This window comes from Callithrix jacchus, chromosome 5 (assembly GCF_049354715.1).
Source record: "Callithrix jacchus isolate 240 chromosome 5, calJac240_pri, whole genome shotgun sequence".
NCBI classification, from domain to species: Eukaryota; Metazoa; Chordata; class Mammalia; order Primates; family Cebidae; genus Callithrix; species Callithrix jacchus.
Window position 1 is genome coordinate 84553123 of NC_133506.1, and position 16809 is coordinate 84569931.

At 37.4% G+C, this 16809-nt stretch overlaps 1 protein-coding gene across 50 annotated transcripts in view; it reads left to right on the plus strand.

Moving 5' to 3' along the window:
• Window positions 1-16809, plus strand: part of NCOR1 (nuclear receptor corepressor 1) — a 177086-nt gene that overhangs the window by 111967 nt on the left and 48310 nt on the right. For 26 of the 50 annotated variants that reach the window (XM_078373202.1, XM_078373201.1, XM_078373199.1 and 23 more), the window contains 5 exons: window positions 4208-4381; window positions 5104-5264; window positions 13020-13140; window positions 13247-13348; window positions 13715-13806. In XM_078373202.1, coding sequence (XP_078229328.1) covers window positions 4208-4381; window positions 5104-5264; window positions 13020-13140; window positions 13247-13348; window positions 13715-13806 — 650 coding nt within the window. The remainder of the gene's footprint in view (window positions 1-4207; window positions 4382-5103; window positions 5265-13019; window positions 13141-13246; window positions 13349-13714; window positions 13807-16809) is intronic. The other 24 variants (XM_078373221.1, XM_078373227.1, XM_078373241.1 and 21 more) reach the window with 1 other exon arrangement.

Genomic DNA, 16809 nt, shown 5'->3' on the forward strand with positions numbered 1-16809 from the left:
TTGTTGTCCCGTCCTTGAAGCAAATCACCTTTGAATATTACACTGTAATATTCACATTCTCTGGTAGATGAGAGACACAACTTTGTATAGTGGATATTCCCAATCAGATGCTGGCTCAGCCTTCACCTTGGCATTTGCCAGCTGTGTGGCCACAGGCAAGTCACTTAACCTTTCATAGCTTTAGTTTTCTCATCTGTAAAACGAAAATAATAATGCACATCTACCTTGCTGGAGTTGTAAAGTTAAGGAGCATTTGGTATTGTTAAATAACACATCGCTCTGCACTATTTTATGTATAATGTAGTATGATATTACATACTAATTAGTGTATTAGTATTGCATATACACAGAATTAGTAGCTACTATGGAGGTACCTGTTTTCATTGTTACGTCACTGTTTTTATTTCAAGTGATAGATTTGAGTTGGTGCATTGCTGTGTTAGTTTCTTTTACTTTCTTTAAAAAATAGAAGAAAGGAGTGTTTTTAAGTTTTAATACATTCTTCTAACATGGTTAAACAATTGGCACATGTTTCTGGTTAAGAGTGAGTTAATAGTCTACTTATATGCTACAGTATGCTTAGAATGTAAGAATACTGAAATAGTCTGAGTGATTGAGAAGATTCTTTGTAGTACTTTATGTTGCTAAATAAGAGCTATTAGCTTTACAATGCTATGCATACCAAGGGCTATTTAATATAAAATAGGAACTGTGGTACTTAGCTAAATTATACAAGTAATGAGTTATTAGTTACCTAACACACTGAAACTCTTATAATAGTTTTAAGTGTAAACTCATTAATCTTTTAAACATAAATATTGTGTTAGGAAAAATGTGAACCAGAATGATAATATCCAGCAGGGAATATAATAAGTGCTAAATGAATATTTCCTTGAATGAAGGTAGAAATATTGATACTTTTTAGGCTTTTAATGTGTCGCATCTAGGGAATTCTTAATCCCTAATTCTGTAATTGACACAACAGGTACTCAGTAATTACACCTTAAAGGAATGAATTATAAATGAATGACATAACGGAGATACCTTTATCATATTTCACTGCAGGGTATTAATGGACTTATCGCAGGTGTTTGTCTTTTGAACATTCCAATTATGAGTAAATACATCAGTTTTATGAGAAAATGATACTTCAGAGGATAATTTAAAAGTCTTTGGACATATTCCTTAGATTAATGATTTAGGATAGATTTTGTGAAGAAGAAGTAAAATTAGAAAAATGACATTCAAATGGTATCATTTGTTGAACTTATGCCAAAGCATAACATTATTGTTAGTGATAGCTCAGTCCTTTTAATATGGATATCATATTATAATTCTAGAGCCTCAATATCTTTTCTTGGTCTGCTTTATAAAATAAGTTGTATTTGGGAACTAAAGAAACTGAACCAGGCTAGAGCCCAAAATTCTGAGACTCCAAACTGTGAATTGTGTTTCTCTGTTAGTCACATTAATGCACATGGTTTAGAACTCAGTGGTATCCTAATTTTTAATCATAATTCAGTCATTTTAAAACCAAATTGTAATTATACTTTTCATTAGTATGACATTAAGAATTTTATAGTTTGGCTGAAGGTGATCCTCTACAAAGTAGGGACAATTGGTTATGTTTTATCCAAAGGTTGTTTTGTTTTAGCTGAACTCCCTAGTATATTCATCCAGTAATTTGTTTAACAAGTACTGGAAGTCTCTCCTTGAGTTTATCCTCTAGTTCAGTGTATAGGATCATCTTTCAAATAACATTTAAATGTTTGCAGTTAAGATGCTTGTGTCTAGGATGTTTGACACAGTTTACATTTAACCTCATAGAACAGTTTATAGAATGTGAAGAATAATGAGAGTATGGATTTATGTATAAAATATCGCCAAATATTGGTACAGTTCACCTGAATTAGGGCCATGTTTTTTACTTTTTCCTTCATGGTCTCATTTAGAAAGTAACAGGCAGCACTTGTTGTCCAACTATTTGGTTGTATTTATTTTCTCTTAATGTGAATCATATAAATAATTACTGTAGGTATCCCTGTTTTAAGTTGCTTAAAGCTTTTCCCATCTGTAGAAAAGGTTGAAGAAGACCTTAGAGAATTGTTTTCACTTACCAGTAACATTTACACGAGTTGACCTCTGCTTTACTGATAACTTTTAAGCCTCTTTTCTGCAGTGAAGGAACTCAAGCATATAGAGATCGAGTTAGAATTGAACTTCTAATGCAAATTTAACAAAATTATTCAATTAAAATAATATTGCTTCTATGAAACTGACCCTAGTTTGTTGCATGTTTATTTTGTTGCTTTTGCTGTTTTTCTTTTCCTGCTGTGGATTCATGGTGATTTAAATAGCTGTGTTTAGAACCATCCAAATTTCCATCATTTAAAAAAAACCACTACTGTGACTAATGGATTTTTTTTTTTGACGTAGCTATAAACTTACTGGAAATGGTAAAATAGACATAGAATTTTTAATACATTATTATATTAAATTCTCTAGGAAGGAAGTGGTGATTTTCTTTGGGGGTTGGGTTATTTCATAAATCTGTTTACTCCGTATTAGGACACTTACTCTAATTCATTATATTAATATGTTAAAGGAGGAAAAAGTACCATCATCTTGATGGATACCCCAGAGACATCTGAAATTTGACACCCAGTCCTTTAGTGGGATGCTATTGCACTGTGGTTTAGAGCTAAGGGTCCAGAATTATAATGCTTTTAAAAAAAAAAATCCCTGGTAGACCTTTATTGGGCAATGAGATGTGATTTTTCTGAGCCTCAGTTTCCTCATCTGTAAAATGGTGTTAATAATCACATTGGTCTTGAGGGCTAAATAGATAATTTATGTAACACACACTGCCCAACACTTGAATATCAGTTGCTATTTCTGTAAATGTTTTTGATTTTTAAAAGCCCCTTAGTAAATGATTACTAAACATAGAGTAGTAAGGAAATCAGAGGTTTAGGTATTTTAAGGGAAAAGACAAATTATTTACAGGGTAAGATTATTCACCTAGAAAGCCTAAAAAATCAGCTGAAAACTTATAAGAGCTAAAAGAAAGTTCATTAGGTTTCTCAGAAAAAATTAACAGAAATCTGCATCTTTCCTATATGTCTACAGTAATCAGGTTTATTTTTATAAACCCATATCTTTGAAAGAGTTGGTTTTCTTACCAATATGACATATCTAAGAAAAATTTTCCACAAGCAGTGTATGGACCTATCTGACAAAAATTAGATTTCTCAACTAGAAAACTCATTATTATAAAATGTCAAGTCTCCTGTGTTTATTCATAAGTTTAATAAAAGTCTAACGAAAATTTCATGATTCTTTATTTTGGGAGGAAGTACTCAAAATGATTTTAAATTTAGATTTACCTGGAAAGATAAATGGATACAACTAGGTAATGAAAATAATAAAATGAGTGGGAATTTGTTCTGACAGACATTAAAATGCTACAGATCTAAGTGGTCAGGGTTACAAATGAGTTTTACTTTGTGTTTTTTTGATTTTCAAAAATTAAAGATGTTAATTTCATTTTATAAAGAAATTGTGTTTTAAAGTCTTAATATGACTGCATTTCTGACATGCCTTTAAATGTTTAAAGTTTCTTTATGCTTTATGTGGAGATAACTTACATGATAAGTAATTTTCATTAGAATTATTGTAGTTATATTCATGGTTTTATAAACTTAAATAGGATTTTTGGATTTGTTTGATCTGCATTTTTGGAAAGGCTTCCTTGGTTTCTTAATTAAATTTGTTTCTGTGAATATTATCAAGCAGTGAGCTTCAACGGGCTAATTATAAGAGTTGAAATCCTTACAAAGCTAATAACCTCCAGTCAGGCCAGATTTGAATGAACAGAATTGCTTGAAAATCTGATGTTTGCCTATTGTGATTGTTTCTTTTTTTTTTTTTTTTTGCATGTGAAAACACTTGGTTTTCCTTAAGAGGAGAGAGAAGTTCTTGTTCTTTTAAAGGGAAAACTAGTAAATGAATTTTTGAGGATACACAGAAGATTTAGATTTATAGGATTTCTTAATTTCTCTGTGGGTGGATTTTGCCCCCAGGAATTTTAGACTTCAATATTAGTATATAGTCGGATCTGCCCCTGGATGGTGTGGGCTTGGTCCTTTCACACTTACTATTTTAATTTGGGGTTCTTCCCTTATTTTGATAACTTTAACTTTCATAGGAAAATCAGTCGCCTATATGCCTTATGCTGAGGTCAAACGTGCTCTAGAACAGGAAGCACAGATGCACAATACTGCAGCAAGGTCAGCCTCACCGTGTAGGCTTTCTCCAAGAGAAGTCAGTAAAGCCGCTCCACAGCCTGATATGAGTTCAGCCCGCTATAGTGTCCCGCCAGGTAAATATCACTCCTCTGTGCAGTGGCTGCTGGCCATCCACCCACAGGTGTCCCATGTGGGTGGTTCAATCTCATGAATGAACAGGACATGTCCTTGCTGTTTCAAAATAACTTCGTTTCTCTGCATTCCATCATCAATTGTATTTAGTTGAGTTCACTGGGCCACTGGGAAATTTGTGTTCACACATTTATACTGTGACATTGACTCACTCTTCTTTTAAGAAGAGTACATGAATTTGTAAAAGTCTTGATCTCCCCATCCTTAAAATTCAAGTGTTCTGTGAGAGCCAGACTCAGTAAATGTTTCTCAAAATATGCAAGATGCAAAAAGGATGTATAACTGGTTGTCAGTCATGTCTGCGTATTCTATGAAGTAGTGTTACCAGCTGTTCTTAAGAAGTACCCTAAGAGTGATGGCAAGAGGTAAACATTTTTGAAGACTGATGTTTGCCGTGCTAAGCAGAAATAGTTTGAAATGAGCATCAGCTTGAAAGCTCTGGTTTGACAGGGAGTTGACTATTTCAACCCCACAAATAGTATTTGTGACTTAAATATGTATACAGGCTTAAGTGAATGAGAAATTTAAATAGAAAATGTTCATTGTTGATTTCATCTTGCATTTTTAATTTGTGATTTAAAAATTCAGGAATGACTAAGATAGGTAACATGTTGTAAACTAGGAAATGGACTATTTTAAAATCATTTTTCTTTCCTTTTAAAAGTCCTTCAGCCTGCTCCACATCAAGTGATAACTAATCTCCCTGAAGGTGTTCGGCTTCCAACAACTCGACCAACCAGGCCGCCGCCCCCTCTCATCCCATCATCCAAAACCACAGTGGCTTCAGAAAAACCATCATTTATAATGGGAGGCTCCATCTCACAGGTGAAATGACTTCTCTTTACAGTAGACTTCTTGTCGAATGTGACTTTGGTAAAACTTTTTCCTCCTTCTCGCACTGATCTGTCAGAGTACTGGTAAATAATAATCTGTCTGAATATGGAGCTTAAAGTATAGCAGCAGTCGCTATACTCTTGCCACAAGAGTTTTCAGTGGGTTGTGTACCCAGATTGAGTGGCCATGGCATAACACCCATTTAATTACACTTGGCACTTGGCATACCACCTGGTTTAATTTATGTCACTCTAAACTTACAAGTTTTAAACTTAGTTTCAAACAGTAGAATATTTGTTCACTAACCTATGGTAAAGGCTCTAAATATTAAATTGTAGGTGATTAGTATTATAGTTTATTCTGACTTTGGCCACTAAATCTTTTTTCTGGTTCATTACGTTTTTAAAAATTGAGATACAGTCCAGGCGCAGTGGCTCACGCCTATAATCCCAGCACTTTGGGAGGCCGAAGCAGGCAGATCACGAGGTCAAGAGATCAAGACCATCCTGGCCAACATGGTGAAACCCCGTCTCTACTAAAAAAAATACAAAAATTAGCTGGAAGTGGTGGTGTGCGCCTGTAGTTCCAGCTATTCAGGAGGCTGAGGCAGGAGAATTGCTTGAACCCGGGAGGCGGAGGTTGCAGTGAGCCGAGATTGCGCCACTGTACTCCAGCCTGGTGCCTGGTGACACAGTGAGACTCTGTCTCAAAAAAAAAAAAAAAAAAAAAAAAAAAATTGGCTGGGCGCGGTGGCTCAAGCCTGTAATCCCAGCACTTTGGGAGGCCGAGGCAGGTGGATCACGAGGTCAAGATATCGAGACCATCCTGGTCAACATGGTGAAATCCGTCTCTACTAAAAATACAAAAAAAAAAAAATGGGCATGGTGGTGCGTGCCTGTAATCCCAGCTACTCAGGAGGCTGAGGCAGGAGAATTGCCTGAACCCAGGAGGTGGAGGTTGTGATGAGCTGAGATCGCGCCATTGCACTCCAGCCTGGGTAACGAGCGAAACTCTGTCTCAAAAAAAAAAAAAAAAAAAAAGAAAATTGAGATACAGTCTGGTCTTAACAGTTCCATCAGTTTTGACTAACATGTACATCAGTGATCACACCCCTGTCAAGTTACTGAAGGCCTTCCATCACTTCAAAAGTGTTCTCATGTTCCTTCCCAGACCATCTCCCCTCCCGCTGCCTGAAGCAACCACTGTTCTACTACCTCTTGTAGATTTGTCTTTGCTTTTCTAGAACTTCATATGAATGGAATCAAACCTGATGTACTCTTTTGTGTCTGTCTTCTTTAACTCAGCATAATGGTTTTAGGGAATTTATCCAGGGTTTTATGTAATCAGTAGTTTCTTCTTTTTTATTGCTGAATAATACCAGTTTGTTTATCCATTCTCCTGTTGATGAAAACCTTAGCTGTTTTCAGCAGCCGTGAATAAAGCTGGACATTCTTGTAATGGGTTATTTGTGAACATAGGTTTTATTTTTCTTGTACAATTACCTGGGAGTGGAATTACTAGGTTTATGTATATTTTATGCTTTTCCAGAGTGGTTCTACAATTTTATGCTGCCACTAGCAATATACGAGACTTGTGATTGCTCCATTTGCTTTTGTCAGTCTTGGTCATTTTAGTCGTACTTGGTGTGTAATAATATCTTACTGTGGTTGTATTTTTACATTTCTCTGACAACAAACAGTGTTGGGCACTTTTCATGTGCTTATTGGCCATTTGTACACCTAGGAAGTGACTATTTAAATCTGATATGTTTCTACTGGGTCTCTTTTGATATTGTGTTGTAGGTCTTTATTATGGTTGAAAGTTCTCTATTAGATATATATGTTACAAACATTTTCTGTTTTTTTGTTAATTTTCTTATTGGTGTTTTGATGAGCAGAACTTTCAAATTTTTATGTAGTCTAGATATATATTCACATTTTTTTCTCCTATGATTAGTTTTATTTTCATAAGAAATCTTTGCCTGCTCCAAGGTTGTGAGAGATATTCACCTGTGTTTCTTTCTAAAAGCTTTATCGTTTTGGTTTTTATATTCAGGCCTGTGACCAGTCTCTAATTAGTTTTTGTGTATAGTATAAGGTCGGGTTTAACATTCGTCTCTATTTAAATATCTAGTTGAAAAATAACATCAGGCCGGGCGTGGTGGCTCAAGCCTATAATCCCAGCACTTTGGAAGGCTGAGGTGGGTGGATCACCTGAGGTCAGGAGTTCAAGACCAGCCTGACCAACAGGTGAAATCCCGTCTCTTAAAAAAAAAAGAAAAGAAAATCAGTAGAAAAGTCTTTTACTCATTTGATTGCTTTAGTTCCTTTGTTAGAAATCATTTGACAGTATATATGTGTCTGTTTCTGCACTCTCTCCATGCTGTTCCACTGATTTACTGGTTCATCCTTTTGTCTTGATTACTACAGCTTTATTGTAAGTCCTGATATTATGTAGTATAAGTATTCAGTGTTTTTGTTTTTCAAGATTATTTTGACTATTTGATGTCATTTACATTTTCATGTAAGTTATATAATCAGCTTATCAATTTTTATCTCCCCCACTTTTTTGGTTCCCAAGTTTTATTCAAGAACTCATACAAAACATTCCAGATAAATGAGTTTTAACCCTCATCTTCCTTTTCTTCTTTGTCCTGGTTAATTTGCAAATAACGCAATTCAAAATTCTCTTTGCTGTTAGCAGCTATGCACAACCAATTACATATCTTATTCTTCAGATATTTTTTGGGTTGTGAGCTATTTCAGATACCTTTTGGAAAAAAGCACCTCAGAAGTTACAGTGCTTGTGTTCTCTTTTTTTTTGAGACAGAGTTTCACTCTCGTTACCCAGGCTGGAGTGCAATGGCACGATCTCGGCTCACCACAACCTCCGCCTCCTGGGTTCAGGCAATTCTCCTGCCTCAGCCTCCTGAGTAGCTGGGATTACAGGCACACGTCACCATGCCCAGCTAATTTTTTGTATTTTTAGTAGAGATGGGGTTTCACCATGTTGACCAGGATGGTCTCGATCTGTTGACCTCGTGATCCACCCGCCTCGGCCTCCCAAAGTGCTGGGATTACAGGCATGAGCCACTGCGCCTGGCAGTGCTTGTGTTCTTGCTCCTTTCTGTGGTTACTACCTTTCCACCAAGATTCCCAGCAGTTCCATTCAGTTTAATTCTGTCTTAGAGAAACTGCTCACAATTAGTAGCATCCTGTCTTTTTTTTGCCCGCCCCCCGCCCCGTACTTTGCCACAAGCTTTTTATGGGCACCTGGCAGCAGCAAAGGCAGGAAACAATCTGTTTGTCATTCTACCTAAAGAAAAATTCTACTGGGATTTGTTTTTCTCCCCTCCCTCCCCTCCTCCCCTTTATTTGTTTTATTTGCAGGAGGAGTTGAAACATGTTTTAAGGGAGATTTTTATTTTTACCCCCTAAACATGAATCATTTAAGTAAAACCAACTTAACTATATAAATGTAGCAAAGTAAGGGGAAAATAACACAAACTACCCAAGAGGCAAAGATTGTGGAGAAGAGGTGGGTGCAGTTGGCATATAACATATGCATAAATGCTTTATAATTTACCTGCTCAGTACTCCTCCCCGGAAGGCAAGCACAAGGACCCATTTTAAGAGGATATTTCCCCCAAACATCAGAGAATGCTTCAACTTATAGTTTAAGGTTTAAAAGACCAAAAACAAACAAACAAACAAAAAAACTAGCCAAAAAAACCCACAAACCACCCATCTGCTGGGATTTTTGTTGGGATTATATTAAATCTGTAGATCAATTTGGGGTAAAAATGGAAATCTTAACCTCAAATCTTCTAATCCATGAACTTATATATCTATTTATCTATATCTTTCAGCAGCGCTTTAAAGTTTTCACTTTAGAGATTTGTACATGTTTTGTTTGATTTATATTTGGCTATTTGATTCATTTAAATGTTTTTTCTTTTTGAGACAAGGTCTTGCTCTACAGTATTGCAGTCATAGCTCACTGTGGCTTCCAACTTCTGGGCTCAAGTGATCCTCCCACCTCAGCCTTCCAAGTAGCTAGGAATGTTTTTTGTTTTCTTTTTTTGAGATGGAGTCTCGCTCTGTCACCCAAGCTGGAGTGCAGTGGCAGGATCTTGGCTTACTGCACCCTCTGCCTCCCAGGTTCAAGCGATTTTCCAGTCTCAGCCTCCCAAGTAGCTGGGACTACAGGTGTGCACCACTGCATCTGGCTAATTTTTTTATATTTTTAGTAGAGTCAAGGTTTTACCATGTTGGCCAGGTTGGTCTCGAACTCCTGACCTTAAGTGATCTGCCCGCCTCAGCCTTCCAAAGTGCTGGGATTTCACACATGAGCCACCACACCCAGCCTTTAAATTTTTATTTTCCAATTCTTTTATATAGATGTACAATTGATTTGTATATCTTGGCTTTGTCTCCTATAACATTTACTTAGTGCTTCTAGTAGGGCTTTTGTTTTGGTATATTTCTTAGGATCTTCTATATATGCATGTCATCTGCAAATAAACAGTTTTACTTTTCCCTTTCAAATTTTTATTCCTTTCATTTTCCTGTTTTATTGTAGCGGCTCGGCAAGAGCTTTTGGTGGAATACTGAATAGAATTGGTGAACGTGGACATGCATTTCTTGTTGCTCATCTTAGAAGGAAGGCATTCAGTATTTTACTTATGCAAAATGTTAAGTTTTTCATGGATGTTTTTCATCAGATTGATGTTTCCTTTCATTCTTATTTTGCTGAGACCCACCCCCAACCCTAGTTTTTATATTTTTTTTAGCTCCAGAATTTCTATTTTGTTTTTTAATGATTTCTTTCTCTTTTTTGGTATTCTCTGTCTGGCAAAACATCATTCTTGTACTTTCTTTTTTTTCTTTCTCTCTTCTAGAGCAACTCTGTTGCTCAGGCTGGAGGGTAGGGGCACAGTCTTAGCTCACTGCAGCATCAGTCTCCTGGGCTCAAGCAATCCTCCTGCCTCAGCGTCCTGGGTAGCTGGAACTAGAGGCTTGCGCTACCATGCCAGGCTTTTTATTTTTATTTTTTGTTGAGACAGTCTTAATATATTGTTAAGGCTGGTCTCAGGCTCTTAGCCTCAAGCGATCCTCCTGCCTGGGTTTCCCAAAGTGTAAGGATTAAAGAAGGCATGCCACTGCATCTGGCCTCCTTTACTTTAGGCATGGTTCATTTTAGTTCTTGGAATATATTTATAATATCTGATTTAAAGTCTTTAGTAAGCCCAAAGCTCAGGAATAGTTCCTGTTCATTGCTCTGTTTCATATGTACAGCTCACACTTTCATGTTTCTTTGAGTATCTTGTAGTTTTTAGTCAAAAACTGGACATTTTATATAACGTAGCAACTCTGGAACTTGGATTCCCCCCACTTTTCAGTGCTTGTTTCTGGGTTTTAAAATTTTTATTTTATTTTTGCTGTTATTATTTGCTTAGTGACTTTTCTTAACTAATTCAGAAAAGTTTGTATTACTTGTTATATGTGGCTACTGAAGTCTTGTTAACTTCAGCTAATGATTAGACAGAGATTTCCTTAAATGTCTAAAATCAGTAAAATCAGTCTTTGCTGAGGAGGCCTCTTTGTGTGTTGGGCACCTGATAGCTTTGCCTTAGTCTTCACTTTCTGGCATGCAGAGCCTTAAAGGCAGCCTGCATTAAGAGCATAGGGCCTTCCCATGTCTTTCCTAGGCATAACCATAGCCTTGCACATGCATGTATTGTTCTAGGTTCTCAGGAGTATGTTGGAGGTTTTCAGACCCCCATGAACATCTCATTCTCTGACTTCTAAGTGTTTTGGTTATCCTGTTGTTTACCCTGGCTGTTATCTACTGTCTTAGGCAGTGGAGAGGTTAATCACTTGCTTGTGTTTTTGACAAGTCTGTGCCTTCTCTCTCACTCTAGTCAGGTCAGATATAGACAGCTTTGTGAATGCAGTCTCCCAGAGAACCAGCAGATAAGTTAAACAATGACAGTTATTTGGGAATGAGACTTTTAAGGAGCTCCAACCTTGCTCTTTCCCTTCTAGTGGCTGCCAGGCAGATAGTTTGCACTATGATTGTGTGCTTTTGGTTTTCAACACTGCCATAGAGCTTGATGAGGAGAATGAGAATAGAATAAGTTAAAATGTCACAAAGACCACTGTTCTTAACCTAAATTCAGCTATATTTTTTTTAAAATAAATGTTTCCAGATTTTTACAAGCCTTTGGCTAATTTCCAGTGTTCTTTAAAAGTTGATTCTTACATCACTTGAGCCTGGGAGGTGGTGGTTGCATTAAGCTGAGATTGCACCACTGCACTGTAGTCTGGGTGACAGAGCAAGGTTCTGTCTCAAAAAAAAAAGTTGATTCTTTTTTTTTTTTGAGACGGAGTTTCGCTCTTGTTTACCCAGGCTGGAGTGCAATGGCGTGATCTCTGCTCACCGCAACCTCTGCCTCCTGGGTTCAGGCAATTCTCCTGCCTCAGCCTCCCGAGTAGCTGGGATTACAGGCACGCGCCACTATGCTCGGCTAATTTTTTGTACTTTTAGTAGAGACGGGGTTTCACCATGTTGACCAGGATGGTCTCGATCTCTTGACCTCGTGATCCACCCGCCTCGGCCTCCCAAAGTGCTGGGATTACAGGCGTGAGCCACCGCGCACAGCCAAAAAGTTGATTCTTAACAGTTTTTCCATGTTTTCTTGTTGCTTTTATGGAAGAGAGTTTTTGGAAGTACTTATTACTTTGTGGTATTTGCTGATATCACTCTCCATAGCATTTTTAGTAGGAATGAATATTAATAATAGTAGCTTACATTTTGATTGCAATGCGTAAGTGCTTTACTTATGTAATTTATTAATAGCACATATTATCTACATGTAATGTATGGTAATTTTAGAAGACATATCCTACTCCCTTTAAAATTTTTTTACATTGGTCCAGGCACAGTGGCTCATGCCTGTAATCCCAGCACTTTGGGAGGCTGAGGCAGGTGGATCACAAGGTCAGGAGTCTGAGATCAGCCTGACCAACATGGTGAAACCCCGTCTCTACTAAAAATACAAAAATTAGCTGGGTGTGGTGGTGTGTAGCTGTAATCCCAGCTACTCAGGAGGCTGAGGCAGGAGAATCACTTGAACCGGGAGGTGGAGGTTGCAGTGAGCCAAGGTCATGCCACTGCACTCCAGTCTGGGTAACAGAGTAAGACTCCATCTCAAAAAAAAATAATAAGTAAATAAATTTTAAAAAATAAAATTTTTAAATTAAAGCAATCTACAATGAAGATTTTCTTGCTTTACAAAAACTATTCTTAGTTTTGGGTAGAGGGGATATACTTTTTTTTTTTTTTTTTTTGAGATGGGGTCTTGCTCTGTTGCCGAGGCTGGAGTGTAGTGGCATGATCTTGGCTCACTGCAACCTCCGTTTCTTGGGTTTAAGCAATTCTCTGCCTCAGCCTCTGGAGTAGCTGGGATTACAAGTGTGTGCCACCACTCCTGGCTAATTTTTTGTTTGTTTGTTTGTTTGTTTATTTATAGTAGAGACAGGATTTCACCCTGTTGGCCAGGCTGTTCTTGAACTCCTAACCTTGTGATCCACTTGCCTCAGCCTCCCAAAGTGCTGGGATTATAGGCATAAGCCACCGTACCTGGCCTGCGGTATACTTTTTTGAAAACAGAAATGGGAATGCTGACTTTGTGAAATTGACCTTGTGAGAAAACAATGTTTAATCTTTAAATTTTTTTTTTAGGGAACACCAGGCACTTATTTGACTTCTCATAATCAGGCTTCCTACACTCAAGAAACACCTAAACCCTCAGTGGGATCTATCTCTCTTGGACTGCCACGGCAACAGGAATCTGCTAAATCAGGTCAGTGAGTTAATACAGTCATAATGTGCATAATGTGTCTACGTTTGTAGCATCACAGCTAGTAATTTAGTACTGGGTTGCTTCATGTTTCTCTGCCTTTCCACAGCTACTTTGCCCTACATCAAGCAGGAAGAATTTTCTCCCCGAAGCCAAAACTCACAACCTGAGGGTCTGTTGGTCAGGGCCCAACATGAAGGTGTAGTCAGAGGTAAAATATCCTGTTTGGCAGAAATACTAAACTTTTGTCCCCAATAAATTTATTAAAGTAAGTTATTAAGATATTTTAATGATTTAATATTTTTTTATTTTAATATTTTTTAACTATAGTCTTTAAATTCTAAATTTGTTTTATTTCCATGTAAAAGTTATTTTAAAACTTTGAAATTTCATGTTTCAGCAGTTCTTTAGTATCATTTTGGAAATACATTTTAATGAAACAAACATCATGGTTTTTGTGCTGCTTTTTCCTTTTCTTCTTATTTGAGTAAGAAAGTAGGGACTGTTTTTTTGTGTTTTGGGGCAGGGGCTGGAGGTGTAATTTGCTAATAGCTTTGTTTGTATTCGGGTACCACAGGAACCATACAAGAAGGAAGTATAACTCGGGGAACTCCAACCAGCAAAATTTCAGTGGAGAGCCTTCCCTCCCTACGGGGCTCCATCACTCAGGTTAGTTATTATTATCTCTAATATACTGAACAGAAGCTCAGAAAAAAATGAGAAGTAATTCTTAGCACTTGGCTATTAGTTTTGTGGCTTAAGCTCATTTTTCTGCATTATGGAACTGGATCTCAGTGGTAGTAAAACCTAGATCTAAAAACTATCAACACAGAGATGTTAATTGTGATTATTTTGACTGCAAGCTATATTGTGTATATTTTGGTTCATTTGAAAAGGTCACTTATTTGCAAATTGGAAGAAGAAGTATGTTCTAATTGATGCAGCTCTTATTGTCTTCCTAGAAAAGCTTTTACCATGTGTTTAGCCTAAATAGAAATAGAGAAGAAAAGCATTACAAATTATTTGTTTACTTTTGCCCTTGTGGAGAGGTAGTTCTAAAATATCAGTATGTGACCTGCCTTATTAGAATCTCATGTTAAACCAGGAAATGTGGATGGCAATAACAAAAGCACCAAAAATCTTCCAATTTTAGGCTAAATAAATCACCAATTTTGATTAATAAAATTTCTCTCAGTTAATTTTAACTTGAAATATAAAAAGTTCTTTATTTTTAATTTTTATATCATTTTAAAAAGTTCTTTATGTATAGGCACAAGAGGGAAGATTCTGTTTTAGGAAATCATTGTGAACAGAAACTTGTGTCTTGCATTTTCTAAAGTGTTCGTTCATTATCACTACGTTTTTCTTTGACTTGTTCCTATTCTCTAGGACAGTTGTTCTCAAAGTGTGATCCCCAGACCAGTAGCATCAGAATCACCTAGAAGATTGCTAGACATTTTCTAGGTGATTCTGATGCTACTGGCAGAAAAGTGCTGGCAGCAGGCATTGCAGCTTTCAGACATATAAATTCTCAGGGCTTACATCAGATTTGCTGAAACTCAACCCTTGTTGTTGGGGCCTGGCAGTCTGTTTCCCAAGCCCTTCAGTTATTCTGCTAGGGCCTTACTGGCCAAGTGTTGTTTGTGTAGCAGAGCATTGGCATCTCTGGGAAGCTTGCTAGAGTAATCCAGAAATGTCAATCCCCATACTAGAGTATGTGAATCAAAATCCCCATTTTAACAAGATTCCCAGGTGATTTCTTTCTGAGATGTAGTTCAGATACAGCTTCCTTGAAGGTTAAGTTAAAAACAGAAGAAAAGGGCCAGGCGCAGTGGCTCATGCCTGTAATCCTAGCACTTTGGGAGGCAGAGGTGGGTGGATTATGAGATGAAGAGATCGAGACCATCCTGGCCAACATTATGAAACCCCTTCTCTACTAAAAATAGAAAAATTAGCTAGACGTGGTAGCAGGCACCTGTAGTCCCAGCTACTCGGGAGGATGAGGCAGGAGAATCGCTCAGACCCGGGAGGCAGAGGTTGCAGTGAGCCAAGATTGTGCCACTGTACTCCAGCCCGGTGACAGAGCGAGACTCTATCTCAAAAAAAAAAAAAAAAAAAAAAAAAAGAAGAAGAAAGTTACATACTGGTTTGTAAAATCTCTCCTTTTACAGTTGGTCAGATGTTTTTGTTTTTACAAGCTAATGCTTTAATATGGACAGAGGAAAATAAATGGGCCTATAGTATTATTTTTGTCTCTTCACACTAGTATCCAAACTGGGAAAAGAGACAGGATGAACTAGGCCAAAGGGGACTAAATTTTATCTGTTTGTTTTAAAATCTGTGCATTTGACATGAGTACTTCTGATGTGGGTATTAGGGATTTCTAGATGTTTATTAATGAGTTCACTTAATGACTGGACAAGTAAATGTATGTCTCTTACCATTTTTCTTAAGCATATAGTATCAGATCATGCTCTCTAGGATTTTAGCAGTCCTCAGAGTATAGTGGTGACCCCAAATGTGGGAGTAAACTCAGTCTAGGTTTCTAACTCCTACTTTATTTTGCCAAGCTGCTCTCTCTTGCAAAATGCTCTACATGTTAGGTTCTATGAACTATTTTCCTTGAAGGAAGGGCTTGCTGCATAAAAGAAGAATAAAAAGAAGCGTGGTCACTGGCAACGCAGAGGAGGATTGATGATGGTGAAAATTTAGATAATCTGACCTAAACTGAATCAGTGTCACATCACGGAGGCATCCAAAGGCCTAACAACCTCATAGTCAGTTTGATATTTGAAAGTTATTTTTCCCTCATATCACAATTTGAGAGAAAGTTGTAGTACTCTAAATTTAAAACCTAATTTATCATCTTATTTTTATTAGGTCAGTGCAAAACTGGTTTCGTACTGTGAATTTTAAATCATTGTTACTAGTCTCAAACACATCTTTATCAAAATAGGAACTATTACAATCAACACATTTTTTGCCAACTAGAAATGTTTGTTTATTCCTATAGCATAAAAATCCATGCTTTGAGATTCGACAAACTGCATTTTCTTTCTCTTCTTCTTTTTTTTTTTTTGACAGTCTTGTTCTGTCAAAAAAAAAAAAAAAAAAAAAAGATTGTGGTGCGATCTCAGCTCACTGCAACCTCCGCCCCCCGGGCTCAAGTGATTCTCCTGCCTCAGCCACCCAGGTAGCTGGGATTACAGGTGTGTGCCGCCATGCCCAGCTAATTTTTGTATTTTTAGTAGAGATGGGGTTTTGCCATGCTGGGCAGGCTGGTCTTGAACTCCTGGCCTCAGGTGATCCACCCATCTCGACCTCCCAAAGTGCTGGGATTTCAGGTATGAGCCACTGCGCCAGGCCATGGAAAGCATTTTGCTGGTTGTGGAAGCATTTTCCCTGCATAAAGCTATTGAGATGCTTGAAGAAGTGGTAGTTGTTTGATGAGACAGACGTCAGATGAATATGGTAGATGAGGCAAAACTTCATAGCCCAATTTGTTCAACTTTTAAAGTTTTTGTTCTGTGATGTGTGGTCAGGTGTTGTTGTGGAGAAGAATTGGGCCCTTTCAGTTGCCCAGTGCTGGCAGCAGGCATTGCAGTTTTCAGTGCGTCTCATTGATTTGTTGAGCATACTTTTCACATGCAACGGTTATGCCAGGATTCAGAA